The sequence below is a fragment of the Triticum dicoccoides genome, chromosome 6B (assembly GCF_002162155.2).
Source record: "Triticum dicoccoides isolate Atlit2015 ecotype Zavitan chromosome 6B, WEW_v2.0, whole genome shotgun sequence".
Classification (NCBI taxonomy): Eukaryota; Viridiplantae; Streptophyta; class Magnoliopsida; order Poales; family Poaceae; genus Triticum; species Triticum dicoccoides.
The window spans coordinates 647575456-647589293 of record NC_041391.1 but is presented as its reverse complement, the minus strand read 5'-3'; the positions used below and the strand labels follow the sequence as shown (position 1 = coordinate 647589293).

The 13838-nt window shown below is 43.7% G+C and overlaps 1 protein-coding gene across 2 annotated transcripts; it reads left to right on the top strand.

Annotated features, from left to right (window-relative positions):
• The first annotated feature begins 14 nt into the window (after positions 1–14).
• On the top strand, positions 15–7162 carry LOC119322920 (zinc finger CCCH domain-containing protein 55-like). Of its 2 annotated transcripts, XM_037596458.1 has the most exons (6): positions 15–257; positions 1248–1346; positions 3120–3722; positions 4270–4771; positions 4807–6706; positions 6796–7162. In XM_037596458.1, the coding sequence occupies exons 3-6, from the start codon at positions 3212–3214 to the stop codon at positions 6823–6825; spliced, it is 2943 nt and encodes a 980-aa protein (XP_037452355.1). In that variant the 5' UTR covers positions 15–257; positions 1248–1346; positions 3120–3211; the 3' UTR covers positions 6826–7162. The 2 variants fall into 2 exon arrangements, with proteins under 2 accessions (XP_037452355.1, XP_037452354.1); XM_037596457.1 differs by having other exon boundaries at positions 3120–3744; positions 4270–6706.
• The last annotated feature ends 6676 nt before the right edge of the window (positions 7163–13838 follow it).

Below are 13838 nucleotides of genomic sequence, written 5' to 3'. Positions count from 1 at the left end.
AAAACTCACGCGCACACACACACCGGGGAATCGAAACCCTCGTCTCTCCTCTCGCCCAACCAAGGGGCGACGCCGCCTCCGCCTCCGCCGTCCCGGCCCGACCTCCCCCCCGTCGCCGCGCTCCCTCCAACTTCAACCGTAGGCGACGGCGACGGCGAGGGCCCCGTGAACCGAGTGACGTCTTCCTCGCCCTTCTCGTCAACCCTGCGGCGCACCCTGCCACGGTCCTCCCCGTCGCCGTCTCCAGATCCAAGAAGGTGAGCTCCTCTTCCTACTACTACTCCCGCTGCGCCTGTTAACGGTATCTTCTGGGAGATATATGGCCGGTTGCTGATGGAGTTGTGGGTGATTAATTTGACTCTGTATTCCAGATCTTTGGAAACTGGGAACGCTATAGTCTAGTGCGAGCTAGCTTGCGGTTTATGCGTTGATTTGGTTTTCATGCCGTGTTAATTTTCCGGTAGAATATGCGTAATCTTGGATGTGAGTTTGTCCGCTGTTCTGGGGTTTAGGTTTAGCGAGCATGGAGGAGGGGATTTTTTGCCGACCCCCTCGAAGTTGAGATCTTTAGATGCCGTGTTAATTTGCCGGCATGATATGCATAATCTCGGCTGCGAGTTTATCTTGTATCTGTTCTGGGGTTTAGTGAGAGGGGCTTGTCTTGTTGTTTGATGAACTCAAGTGCACCACAAAGTGGAGATCTTTACAGCTCGGTCTCGGCAACGCCATGGTTTTCGGGTTTAAATAAGATAGTTCTGTGAGCTGCGGACGGTGGGCTAAGTCTTTCCTTCTTTTATTAGGTATTAATCACTTGTGAATAATATTATTTTTATATATTTGGATTTGGATTAGGTGTCATGCTGTGGCTGTGTGAATGTATTGCTGAATTTATTTAGTTTGGGGTATGGATACCATATCGTGCATGTCTGTAATGGGTTTTTAGCCTTCAAATGCATGGACGACCTAAAAGTTGTTTCATTGCCCGTAATGCGTAGTTCTATATGTACAAGGGTCCTATTGAGAGTGTTCTTTTACTGTTTACATAAATGTTTGAGGTAAAAGTGCCTAGATTTTGCCCATGATCAGTTCTGTCTATATTCCGCTTGTTTAGGTTGTTAGTTTATCAGTTCCCCTTGTGGCATATGTAGGTTAGTTGGCAGTTTGTGTATGTTATTCCCCTTAGTGTTGTTTAGACCCATCAAAGGAGTTGTTTTGGGTTTTAACAGTTCTTTTCTTCTCTTTGTCAGATGGAAAATAAGTTGAATATAGTTCAATGATTTCTGTTGGGACATCAGATGCTCTGGAGCCGTTCTGTCAACTCAGGACAACTTGGGGTACAGTTTCAGGTATGTACTTCAGTGTCACATCTCATTTTATCCTTACTCTAGGAGCAAGCGTGGATCTTTCTTTTATTGATTGCACACCAGCATGATTCTGTGGGCCACCATAATTAGCTTTATGTGCCATCCTTCTAATAAATTATGGGTTTTCTACGAGATATATAAATGCCAAACAAATGCAACTCAGCTGCATATTTTTTGTTGGTGTGGTTTTTCTTTTGGACCTTTCCTCCCCCTTTATTTGTGATGCACTTGTTGTTAGCAGGACACAGCTACCACGTTTTAGTCATCTGTGATATGCAGAGACTGTTTTCTTAGAATCTGACTTACATCTGCAGTTAAAGATGATCCAAACTATTGACAAAGTTGCGATAATGCTTAATGTTACAACCAAAGGTTTCTTTGTACCTATAGACTACAAGAAAACGTAATTTACTTGGTTGACTTTTAGAAGAACCAGCAACGGTGGTCGTTTGGTACTTTGGTACTTCAAACAATGTAGGCTTAGGGTTCCGACGTGCCTAGAAATCACTGGAAGACAATTGCAGTAGGGACTAGGGAGAAAAAATAAAGGAATTCATGGGAGCTGATAGTTATCTTTCTCCTATGCAGGATTATGTAAATGCCAACTTTTGGAGTTTGTGCCCTTTTGGTTTAGTCATCAAGACACTAGCTAGCCATTATGTAAAGAGACAAATGAACTGTTAATTGCCACCAAGTTGGCGAAATCAATGGAATACAGCAATTGAGGGGAGACTAATGTCAGTGCCCAAGGTCTCTGCAGTCGGAAACAGTAAAAATTAAACTTTAGTATTCATCAAGTTTGGCAAAACCGCTGGACCAGATTAATCGAAGGAGAAACTTCGACTCAAGTTGTTGATGCCGAAGATTTCTGTTATTGCTGCTTCAAACATCCACTTGATAGGAAGCCCTAGATTTTTAGATTTAGCTTTCTTGCAAGTGTAGAAAGAAAGCAGTGTTGTCCCTTGTTTGCCTGTAAAGTGTTGTTGTAATGAGATAATTTTACATCAGAGTATTATTTGTCTATGGATCTTGATTGTGACTTGTTCTGAATGAATAAACAAGTAAAGGTAATAATAAATCATGACTGGCTTGTTTGGCTTTGTATGGATACCTGTCATTTCCTGTCTGGCTGTTTGGGCCCAGGCTCAGCAGTAAAATAAATCATGGATATTTAGCATGCTTATATGTTTTTTGGGGGCAAATAAAAACTACTCCCTCTGCCCCATAATGTAAGACGTTTTTTGACAGTACACTAGTGTCAAAAAACGTCTTACATTATGGGACGGAGGGAGTACATAGAAGCCATTTTTTTTATAGATCTTCTCTTTCAGTGTGTCTGTACAGACCCCCTGTATCAAGCGTGAAATTTGAAATTTCTCAAAAAAAAAGTGTGAAATTTGGAATGTACATGTGACATGACATGTCCCACATGTCATAGATTTAAAATACTCTCAGAACAAATCCCCTACGGGTGAAAATCCATGCCCCTCTAGAATATGATCTTTTCTGTCGCTTGTTCTTCGATCGTACTTTGTTATACAACCGTCTGTGAGTTAAGTGCCTTGGCTTGTCATTGTTTCTTTTGAGCTCATTCTGATCAAAATCTTTTGCACATAGGATGCCTTTATGCTTTATCTGCATAATATTGAACCTGTCTTCCTTTCAGTCACTGCAACTACCTCTATCTGTCTCGAGCTTATATTGTTGAAGTAATGTTTTTTGGTTGACTGTATACATATTTTTTGACTATTTCAGAGAGAATCAGAACATTGTTGATTAAGCTGGAAGGGAGATCCTTATCAGGGACTATCTAACATCCGCAGTTTCATCAGACTGATAAGGTTAAAATGGCTGGTGTTGCTAGGAAAGGGAGGTCCAAGTGGGACACACAGGAAATTTCTCCTGATATTGTTGAGATCAGTGAAGATGACTCTCCTCCTAAGAATACAGATGATCGCCACAAAGATGTGATCCCTACTCAGGATCTCACTAATGATAATGGAAAGCGACTTGGTGAATCTTCGAACCTAAAACCTGATGCCTTCTTGCACCAAGGCAGTACTGAATACGAGCAGGAACGCACTGATGGGTTAAATAAAGATGTCAAGGAAAGGCAATCTAAAGCGTCATCTGAAAGGTCGCATGCTCCTAGAATGGCTGAAGAGGGGCATAATAATGATGACTGGGGTAAGTTAGCTTCTTTGGAAAAGGCAACTGGTAACCAAGCTATGAGTAGAAATGCTGATGACAGAAGACGTGGAGATGGATGGGGAACAGCTGCTAGCCGTGGTTATTCTTCTAGGGTGTCGTCTGGTCCAGATGCATGGAAGCAGCGCACTCGAAGTCCATCTCCAAGAGGTGCTTGGAACAGGTCACGCAGGTACGGTTGAACAAGCAGTTACTAACCTTCTTAGTGACTATAAGACACGTAGCAATTAATTCCCTTTTTTGTGAGAAAAGTAACCAGCTTTTTTACTGTGCATGTATGATACTTCGGTCATGTGTTCCTATCGTTTTGAAAAGCAACTTTTTGAGCTAATTTGGAGTTGAAGCTTTGCTATTGCTGGAAGTATCCAAAATAGAATTTATGGGTATGCTGCAAAAATAAATCAGGCTAGGGCCTACAGGTCTTCATTAGGTTTACTTGTTGATCATCTCTACTTGTACACAAGCACCATACAATATCATCGTCTTTGCAGTACAGATTAGAAGAAAGAACTACATAAGTTGGTTTTTATTATTTGTATTATACTGGCGGTCAACATCTATTATTCATTTTGATTTGCCAGATGATTTGTTGATTTCAGAAATCTTCTGAATTTCTACTAGAAGATGATTGTTTGAAATATTGTTGTAAGATTCAGTTCTATAGATTTACCTTTTCTCTGCTACATTTTTCTAACAGGAACAGAAGTGGCTCCAGAAGCAGGAGTAGAGAGCGAGTTAGAGGGAGAAGCAGAAGTCGAAGCCGGAGTCCTTATTTTGACCGTGGATCTGATTGGAGGGCTGAGAGAGGCAGAATATCTGGAGGGCCTTCTTTGCTCTGCAGAGATTTTACAGCTGGTAGATGCAGAAGAGGCTTGCATTGCAGGTTTCCTCATGAAGATGGTGGGCGAAGGCAGTTTGACGAGCCTTATCCCGCAGACTCGAGGGAAAGGTATGGCCATCAGAACAAGGATTTCATGGATCCACGAGAACCAGATGACTATGTACGGAGCAGGCAACCTCGAGGTCATTTTGATGAAGGTACTTGGGAAAGATCTGAACCCCGAAGAGATTACAGGGCTTCTGATCAATGCCATGAGTTTGTCAAAGGAAGGTGCAGCAGAGGTGCAAGTTGCAGATATATTCATGATGAGTCCGCTTCTCATTCTGGATGGAGAGATGATGCTAGGGAAACAGCTCATGTGAGAGGTGGTCCTGATTCATCCTTTGGGAATAGGACAGAGCACCGTAGAGAACAAAAAAGGCCCTGTAAATTTTTTGCTGAAGGTCGCTGCCGTCGTGGTGAAACTTGTCCATATCTCCATGAGGAAGCTCCCCAGAGTCAAATGGGTCCAGGTGCATCTGATGAGCCTCCAAAATACAGTGGTGGGCGCACACCAAGAGGAAATTATTCAAATTGGGGCGAAGAAACTAATGCCACACATGCAGGTTCTCATATTTTATCCAGAGATGACAGGGAAAACCCTAGTTCTCAGCATACTGCCAGAAGTGATACTGGATATGGGTACAAAAACCGGCAATTGGAAGATGCTGGAAGGGATCAGTACCAGATAATTCCTCAGGAGGAATTTGGTTCACAAGGGCGAAACAAACCTGAAATGGCTGCTTCAAAACAGCCACAGTTTCTAAGTCCTATCCAAACAAGTGCAGATAGCATGAACAATGACAAGGTATCTGACATGGATGGTCTAAGTGCATCTGCTACCACTGGCAATTTGAGTATGCAAACTGGGATACATGCTGCTAATCTTTTAGGTGGGCAGAGCTTGAGCCAAATAGCGCAGAGCCAAGATGCAGTTCCTCAAACTTCTGGGGCACCAATTCATCCAGTCACAAGCCAGCAGCAGGATGCTACATCCATGTTGCCTTTTAATATCCAACCGCATGAAAGCAACTTCTCATTACATCCGAACAGGCAAGACCAGTTTAGCAACTTCTCATTACATCCAGACAGGCAAGATCAATTTGTAGCTTCTCAGGCAACTGCAAATAACTCAGCTCCTAGCATGCAGAATCAGCCAGTAGCAGCTCCTAGCATGCAGAATCAGCCAGTAGCAGCTCCTTATATGGGACACGGCCAACACAGCTACACTCTAGGTTCACAGGCATTGCCTGCATTTAATGGACATAATTTCAGTGTTGCTGGTCAAGTTCTGCAAGATCGCCCAACGCCTTTCTATGCTGGGCAGAGTCAGGCAACTGTTGACATGTCCAATCCTAACCAAGAGAGTGGTACTCACAGCATGCAAAACACACATAGTTTCCAGCCCGTTGCTCCAAATATGCAAGCTCACAGTCAAGCCTTGCAGGGGCTATCTGGAGTGCCTAGCCAAGATACCGGTACCCAAAGCATACAGAACGCACACAATTTCCAGCCCGTTGCTCCTCCATATATGCAAAGCCGGGGTCAAACCTTGCAGGGTTTATCGATATTGCCAAGCTCCAGCTCATCTGATAAGCCTGGTGCTCCCCTTGTTCCTCCTAATGAGGAAGAAATTCGCCGTTCATTAACATCTCTGGCGGCAACCCTCATAATGCAGCCTGGTACAGGTGCTGGACTACAGTTGCCCCAGCCTATTCTGAATCCGAGCTTGATGGCCAGTTTGTCAGCTGTTGAACCCAGTCAGTGGCCTTGGGCACAGCAGCAACAGGCAGGAACGACCCAACTCGCGCGGTCTGAACAGCAAGCTCCCCAGCAGACATTGCCGGCACCATCTACGGCAGTTGGTAGTAGTAATGGCAACAACCCAGCGCCCCAGTCGGTCGGTCAGACCGCTGCGACATCAGTGGTTACTGCGCCACAGGCTGCAGAAAATAAGAAAGTAGAGGCCAAAGCCAAAGATAGCGATGGCGAGCAAGATGGTGACAAGAATAAAAAGGGCAACAAGGAGGAGTCCAAGGCGCTGAAGATGTTCAAACTCGCGCTCGCAGACTTTGTGAAGGACGCGCTCAAACCTACCTGGAAAGAGGGCCAGCTGACCAGGGAGGTTCACAAGACCATCGTGAAGAAGGTCGTCGACAAAGTCACGAGCACGGTCGAGAACACCCCTCCAACAAAAGAGAAGATCGATGTCTACATGTCCTACTCAAAGGAAAAACTGAGCAAACTTGTACAGGTATAGCCCCCTCGGCCGCTCTTACTCCTGCTGCAAACGACCTGGCACTTTCTTATGTCGCCTAATAACCGGTTTGGTTTGCGTGGCAGGCGTATGTCGGCAAGTATGTCAAGGCGTAGCGCCATCCCGCCGGCCAAAATGGCGACATCGGGCGTCTGTTTTTGTGCCTTGTGTGACAGGAAGAATGGAAAGCAGGGTTTAGGTGGCAAGGGTTTCTTTTTGTTCTGTTTCAGGCGCCTTGTGCAAATGTTGCCTCGTGTTGTATCATCGTCTTCTCCTTTTGTACAACAACACCATTTGAAACATGAACCTTCTGTAGCGGTAGATAGATATAGGTTATGCAAAAGACGTGGGTCGGTCGTCGTCTTCATGAACACCGGGCGTGTTCCGTGTTTGCATGCATGTAGAACTTGACTTAGCATGACTGCCAATTCAAACTCTGTCCTCTGTTTGTCTGGTTGGTTGTTTGTTTCTTTAGCCCTTTTCTCTGAAGGAAATTGCCTGACATGTGTTGAGGAGAGAGCAGCGCCGGCGCTTACTGTTATACTCCTATTTGGTAAAGGACAATGGGAGAAAATAAATACTCCCTCTGTCCCAAAATAACTGTCTCAAGCTTAGTACAAATTTGTACTAGAGCTAGTATAAAGTTGAGACATTTATTTTGAGACGGAGGCAGTAAGTTGTGGGGACAAACTCCTGATTCGAAGCACCGTGCTGTCTGATGATCTGATATGTAGCAGTTCTGCATTCACATGTGCTGCAGTACAGTACATGTGATAATATGCAGCTTTTGCCAAAGCCATGTTGTTTGGTCGAGCTTATCTGCTGCTGGTCGAGGCACCTTTCTGTCCGTCTCAAATGCTGATCTCAAAGGGACCGACTGTTGGTAAGTCGCCTGAAATTTTATTTTGCAAGTTGAACTTCTGAACTGTTGGATTAAGATCCAATTGCCATTCTTGTTTCTTCTTCCTTAAAGCTTTCTTCCCCCATTGCTTGCCTCCGGCTCACCTATTGTCCTTGCCTCTGGCGAGGCCGTTGTCTAACTCGAGCAGGAATCAATACTAATAGGCACCTATCCTCATTGGTCAACCCTCAGACTCGCCTCCGCTTCACCTAATGTCCTCGCCTCTAGCAAGGTTGTTGTCTAATTGGAGCAGGAATCAATACTAAAAGGCACCCACCCTCATCGGTCAACCCCCAAACGCGCCTCCGGTTGAGATGCCGTGCAAGGCATGACGTCTCTGGCTCGGCCTCGAAGCTTCAATTCATCCTTTTTTTTTCTTTTCTCATGAAATCAACGTACCTAAATTGCAAATTCAAACAACTTTCATATAACCATTGTGGATCACAAAATATAACCATTGATAGTGAGGTGTATGTGGTCACTTCGTTACTCTTAGAACTTGGTAACTTTAAGCGAGGTATCTATGATGACTTGGTTAACCTTAAACCTCGCCAACTTCAATAGATGTGTGTATATGCCTTTTTGCTCAAAACTTGCTAAAATTACATACTCCCATGTAGAATTCAGTCAAGAAATCCCCAATAAATCGAGTGAATTGCAAAAAACATCGACATTGAAGGCTAGAGTTGCAGAAATGACAAGTCTGTAGTTTTGTGCCAAAAACACTAATTCCCAGGCTAATTTTTTGCAGAAACCACAAGTGGCTCTGTTTGGTCGTTTTAAGTGGGATTATGACAGGTGGGTCCCGCTGTTGTCGACGTGGCGTCACTATTGATCCGTTTGGCTCGTTAGACGCCGTCAGAAGCCGTTCGCGGGCCGTCTCGAGCCGGAACCCATTTCACCGGTCCACCCCCGCTATCCCTCTGTCTGCATCCTCCCCCGCACCCTCTCTTTCCCTCCCCCGCACCCCCTCTCTCCTCAGACATGACGACGGCGAGTGGCGGCGGCGACTGCGGTGGGCCTGCCGGTGGCGGAGACGACAGACCACCGGAGGCGGATCTGTGCGGCAGCTCAAACCCCGACGCCCCTTCGGAGAGCAGCCCCAACCCCAGCCCCCGGCACTCGCTCGAGTTCACGGCGGCTAGATCTTGGGCCAGGGCCGTGAAGGCGGATCCGACGCAAAGCCACCAGTGGGGCTCGTCATTTGGCGGCGTCTAGTAAGTTTACCTCATTTGTACAGATTCTAGGGTTAGGGTTAGAGGTAGGGTTAGGATTTAGCGGCTGGATCTTGGGCTGTATCTATGTGTGGTTATTTTGATTAGCAGTGTTAAACCCTAGTTTGGGTTGTACTGAAATAGTCCATTTGATTATTCAGCAGTTGGATCTTGGGCTGTACTGAGACACTGAATTTGATTTTAATTAGTTGCTATGTAGCAATGTCAGCTGTTAGTTAGAGCAGTGCCAATTGAGAACACATTAGAGTAGCTTATTTTGTTAATATGCACTGTTAATTATGTACATTACAGTAGAAAATTAGTTTATCTACATCTGTAGTTATGCACTGAAACACTTAATTTGATTTTATTATGGGCAGTACATTAGAGTATCTACATCTGTAGTTATCCATTGTTAATTAGAGCAGTGGCAATAAAGGTCAAATTAGAGTAGCTTATTTTGTAGTTATGCATTGTTAATTAGAGCAGTGGCAATAAGAGCAAATTATAGTAGCTTATTTTGTAGTTATGCATTGTTAATTAGAGCAGTGGCAATAAGAGCAAATTATAGTAGCTTATTTTGTAGTTATGCATTGTTAATTAGAGCAGTGGCAATAAGATCAAATTATAGTAGCTTATTTTGTAGTTTTGTACTGTTAATTAGAGCAGTGCCAATAAGAGCAAAGTATATTAGCTTCATTTGTAGTTTTGTACTGTTAATTAGAGCAGTGCCAATAAGAGCAAAGTATATTAGCTTCATTTGTAGTTATGCATTGTTAATTACAGCATTGTTAACTAGAATTTTTGTTTTATCTTGTTGTGTAGTTTGGATGATGCTGTTTGGGAAGTTAGAATGCACTTCCATGAAAGAGATAACTTGGAGAGATCCCTATGTATTTCAGACATCACATATCACAATTTGGTAGCATTAATAGAGACAGAGGGATATGGGGTGAATGATTACATTTACTTTGTGAAGGAGCCTGGTGTGGGTATTGAAGGATTGGTAGAAATTACTGATGATGACATGGTCGATGAAATGCTTGACCATATTGCTAGTAAGGATGTGACTGTACTGAATTTGACAGTGATTAGGGCCACTGATCCAAGACCTGCAGATTTGAATTCAGGTTATTTGTATGAGGAGCAGGTTCCTTTGAGTCAATTAGGAGAAAAACCTGTCTATGAAGTCAACCCTTCTGGAGTTCTTTTCAGATCACCTGAGAAACAGAGGCAGTCAGAGCCACTTCAGTTCTTTGCCACACAGCAGAGCTCAAACTTACATATTGCTATGGAGCAAGATGAGCAGGAGACACTAATGGAGCTCAAGAGGAGAACCAAGATTGAGAACTTTAGGAAACATAAGGAGGCATCTGAGCATGTTCAAATGGTTAAGCAAAAATTACCAGTTCTTCTAACTAAAGATGACTCTGATCTGGATGCAGATGAGGACTTTCTTAACAGGCTTAATGAATTTAGGAGGCAGAGAGAGGACCCACCCCTTCATTTTGAAGGAGACACTGATGTGGATGAAGTGTATGGGGAAGATGAGGAGGAGCAAGTGGAGCAAGTTGAGGAGGATGAGCAGATGGTGCATGAGGAGGAGGAGCAGGTGGAGCAACAACAGGATCCACCCAAGAGGAAGGAAAAAAGAAAAGGGCCAACCAAGAGGTCACATTCAAGCTTGGAGTAAAGATTTGAGGATGTGTGGGCACCATCATCAGATGAGGAGCTAGATGTAGGTGATTTGAAGGAGGAATATGATGATGGAGCTGAGAATGCACCTTATATTCTGCCCAATGGAAGGAAGAGCAGAGCATATAAAGCACAACCAAGGAAGTGGTACAGTGAAGAAAGAGAGAACCCAGAGGAGCAGTTTTGTAGAAAGCTTTGTTTCCTTAATGTGTACCAATTTAGGAGAGCACTCCAGACATTTCACATAAGTCAGAATAGGAACTATGAGTTCCACAGAAACTGCAATGACAGCATCATAGTCTACTGCACTAATGTTAAATGTCCTTTCTACATTGCAGCTTCTGTTCTTGCAAATGAAAGTACTTTTGGAATAAGAAAGGCTAATTTTGCACACATGCCCAGCAGTAGCAGAGAATACCAAGGTCACAGCAAAATGGGTGGCACACCAGTGTGAGGATATGCTGAGAATTGATATTGGCACACCAATCACCACAATTATGCAGAATTTGAAGAAGAAATATGGAGTAGAGATCTCAACCCATATGGCCTATAGGGCTAGGAAACAAGCATTGAAGGTTGTCCAAGGAGACCAGAGAGGTCAATACATTAGGATTAGAGATTACTTGCAGGCTGTTTTGGACACAAACCCAGGAAGTAGATGTGTTGTGACCACTAAGCATCTGCCAGAGCACCCAAGCAAGAACCCAAGGTTCCATGGCCTGTTCTACTGTCTTAATGCTTGCAAAGAAGGGTTTTTAGATGGATGTAGGCCATTCATAGGTACATTGTGTTGTAAATTGTGTACTGTATTTGTTATTTGGCCACATTAAATATACTGTCTTCTCACAGTTGTCACTTTGCAGGGGTAGATGGTTGTTTTATCAAGCTGTCAACAGGTCAGCAGATTCTTGCTGCAACAGGAAGGGATGGAAACAACAACATATATCCTATAACATTTGGAGTTGTTGACAAAGAGGACAAAGACAGCTGGACCTGGTTCTTAACACAACTGAAAGATGCACTTGGTGGAGAGAGTGGAAAGTTTGGGTACTATACTATCATTAGTGATAGGCAAAAGGTAAACTTCTCTTCTCATATTTCATTGTTCTATTGTTCTACACCTGGTTCTATTGTTCTGTCAGATTTCATGTGCACGTTGCTTTGTGAACTATTCAATTGGCCAAATATTTAGCTCTAGTTCATATTCTGTTAACAGGGCCTTTTAAATGCAGTAAACCATGTATTTCCCAATTGTCCACAAAGATTCTGCCTTAGACACATATATCAGAATTTCCAAACAGCTGGTTTTAGAGGTGATGAACTAAAGAAACACATGGATGCAGCTAGCTACTCTTATACTAAGAATGAACACCTAGCTGCAATGAATGATTTGAAAAGAGAGTGTAAGGCAGCTTGGGCATGGCTTAATAAAGTACCAGTTCATACATGGGCTAGACATGCAATGGATTTAACCTGCAAGACAGACCTAGTTGTGAACAACATCAGTGAGGTGTTTAACAAAATGATCCTAGATGTTAGAGGCAAGCCAATAAAGACCATGCTGGAAGGAATTAGGACTAAATTGATGGTGAAGTTTAACACCAATAGAACCAAGACAGAGACAGCAAATTGGGAGATTTGCCCAACATATGCAGAGATGTTAGAGGAGGCAAAGTACAACTCAAGGTGGTGCCAATCTTTGATGGCTGGTCCTAACATTTACCAAGTTAGTAGTGGAGATAACACCTACTCAGTCAACTTGCTGCACAGAACATGTGGATGTAGGAAATGGGATATGACTGCCATGCCTTGCAATCATGCAGTATCTGCAATTGTGAAGGCTAAGTTGCATCCTGAAGACTTTGTTGATGATTTCTTCAAGAAGGCAATGTACCAAAAAGCATATGGGCATATCATATTTCCTGTCCCTGGTCCAAATCTGTGGCCAAGGACAAGAACTCAGGACATAGAGCCTCCAGTTTTCAGAGACAAAGTAGGGAAGCAACAAACAAAGAGGAGGAAAAACCATTTGAGAAGCCAGCACCAAGAGATACATCTAGGATGGCATCCATTACTTGTAGCAACTGCAAACTTGTGGGGCACAGATACACTGTGTGCTCCAAGCCCTTGAAACCAGCTCTTGCAATGAGACAAACCAACATCAGGTTAGCTAAGAATCTTTGTTTGTGTTTTTGCAGTTATGTCTCAATGTGGGCACAAATAGAATTGTAGTTATGTCTGAATGATTGTTTTTGTTTTTTAAATGCAGCCAAACAGGTCAAATGCTTCTGCTTCATCTACAGCTGCTGCACTAACAAGGAAGAGGCCATCTCCATCTACAACAGATGTTTGGACTGCTCCTCCCAGGAAGAAAGCTGCACCTGCTGCAAGTACACCTACTGCTCCTCCAAAGAGGAGAGCTGCACCTGCTGCTACTGCACCTACTGCTCCTCCCAGGAGGTCTCCAAGGAAGAATGCTACCCCAGCACCTACTGCTCCTCCAAGGAGGTCTCCCAGGAAGAAAAGTACCCAAGCTGGTGCATCTTCTACATCTGCTGCAGGCCATAGGGGAACATTTCATGCTCCAAGACAGACTGGAAGGAAGAGGACAGTTTCCTACAAGATGAAGGAGTACCTATATGCTTCTGGGAACTAGATGTTGAATTTCATGCCTTTGTTGGCAGGTTTGTTGAATTTGATGCCTATGTTGGCTGTTGAACTAGATGCCTTTGTTGGCAGGTTTGTTGAATTTGATGCCTATGTTGGCTATTGAACTAGATGCTTTGTTGGCAGGTTTGTTGAATTTGATGCCTATGTTGGCTGTTGAACTAGATGCTTTGTTGGCAGGTTTGTTGAATTTGATGCCTATGTTGGCTGTTGAACTAGATGCCTTTCTTGCCAGGTTTGAACCAGATGTTGAAGTAGATGCTTTTTGATGATTGTTGAACTTCATGCTGGATGTTGATGTTACTTGATGCCTTTTGTTGCCTTCTGATGGTTGTTGAACTTGAATGCATGATGTTGATGCTTGTTGAACTTGAATGCATCTTGTTGATGCTTGTTGAACTTGAATGCATGATGTTGAACCACCTGAATGAGTCTAGGGTGCCTCGACGTCGAAAAACCACCTAAATGAGTCTAGGGTGGCTCGACGTCGAAAAAACCCACCTAAATGAGTCTAGGGTGGCTCGACGTCGAAAAAACCACCTAAATGAGTCTAGGGTTGCTCGACGTCGAAAATCCACCTAAATGAGTCTAGGGTGGCTCAACGTCGAAAAAACCACCTAAATGAGTCTAGGGTGCCTCGACATCGAAAATC

Excerpts from the sequence above, each read along its gene's own strand:
- LOC119322920 (XM_037596457.1), top strand. The coding sequence starts at position 3,212 with ATGGCTGGTGTTGCTAGGAAAGGGAGGTCCAAGTGGGACACACAGGAA. Across the intron at positions 3,745-4,269 it reads GCTTGGAACAGGTCACGCAG|GAACAGAAGTGGCTCCAGAA; the intron begins GTACGGTTGAAC and ends TTTTTCTAACAG. Across the intron at positions 6,707-6,795 it reads AACTGAGCAAACTTGTACAG|GCGTATGTCGGCAAGTATGT; the intron begins GTATAGCCCCCT and ends TTTGCGTGGCAG.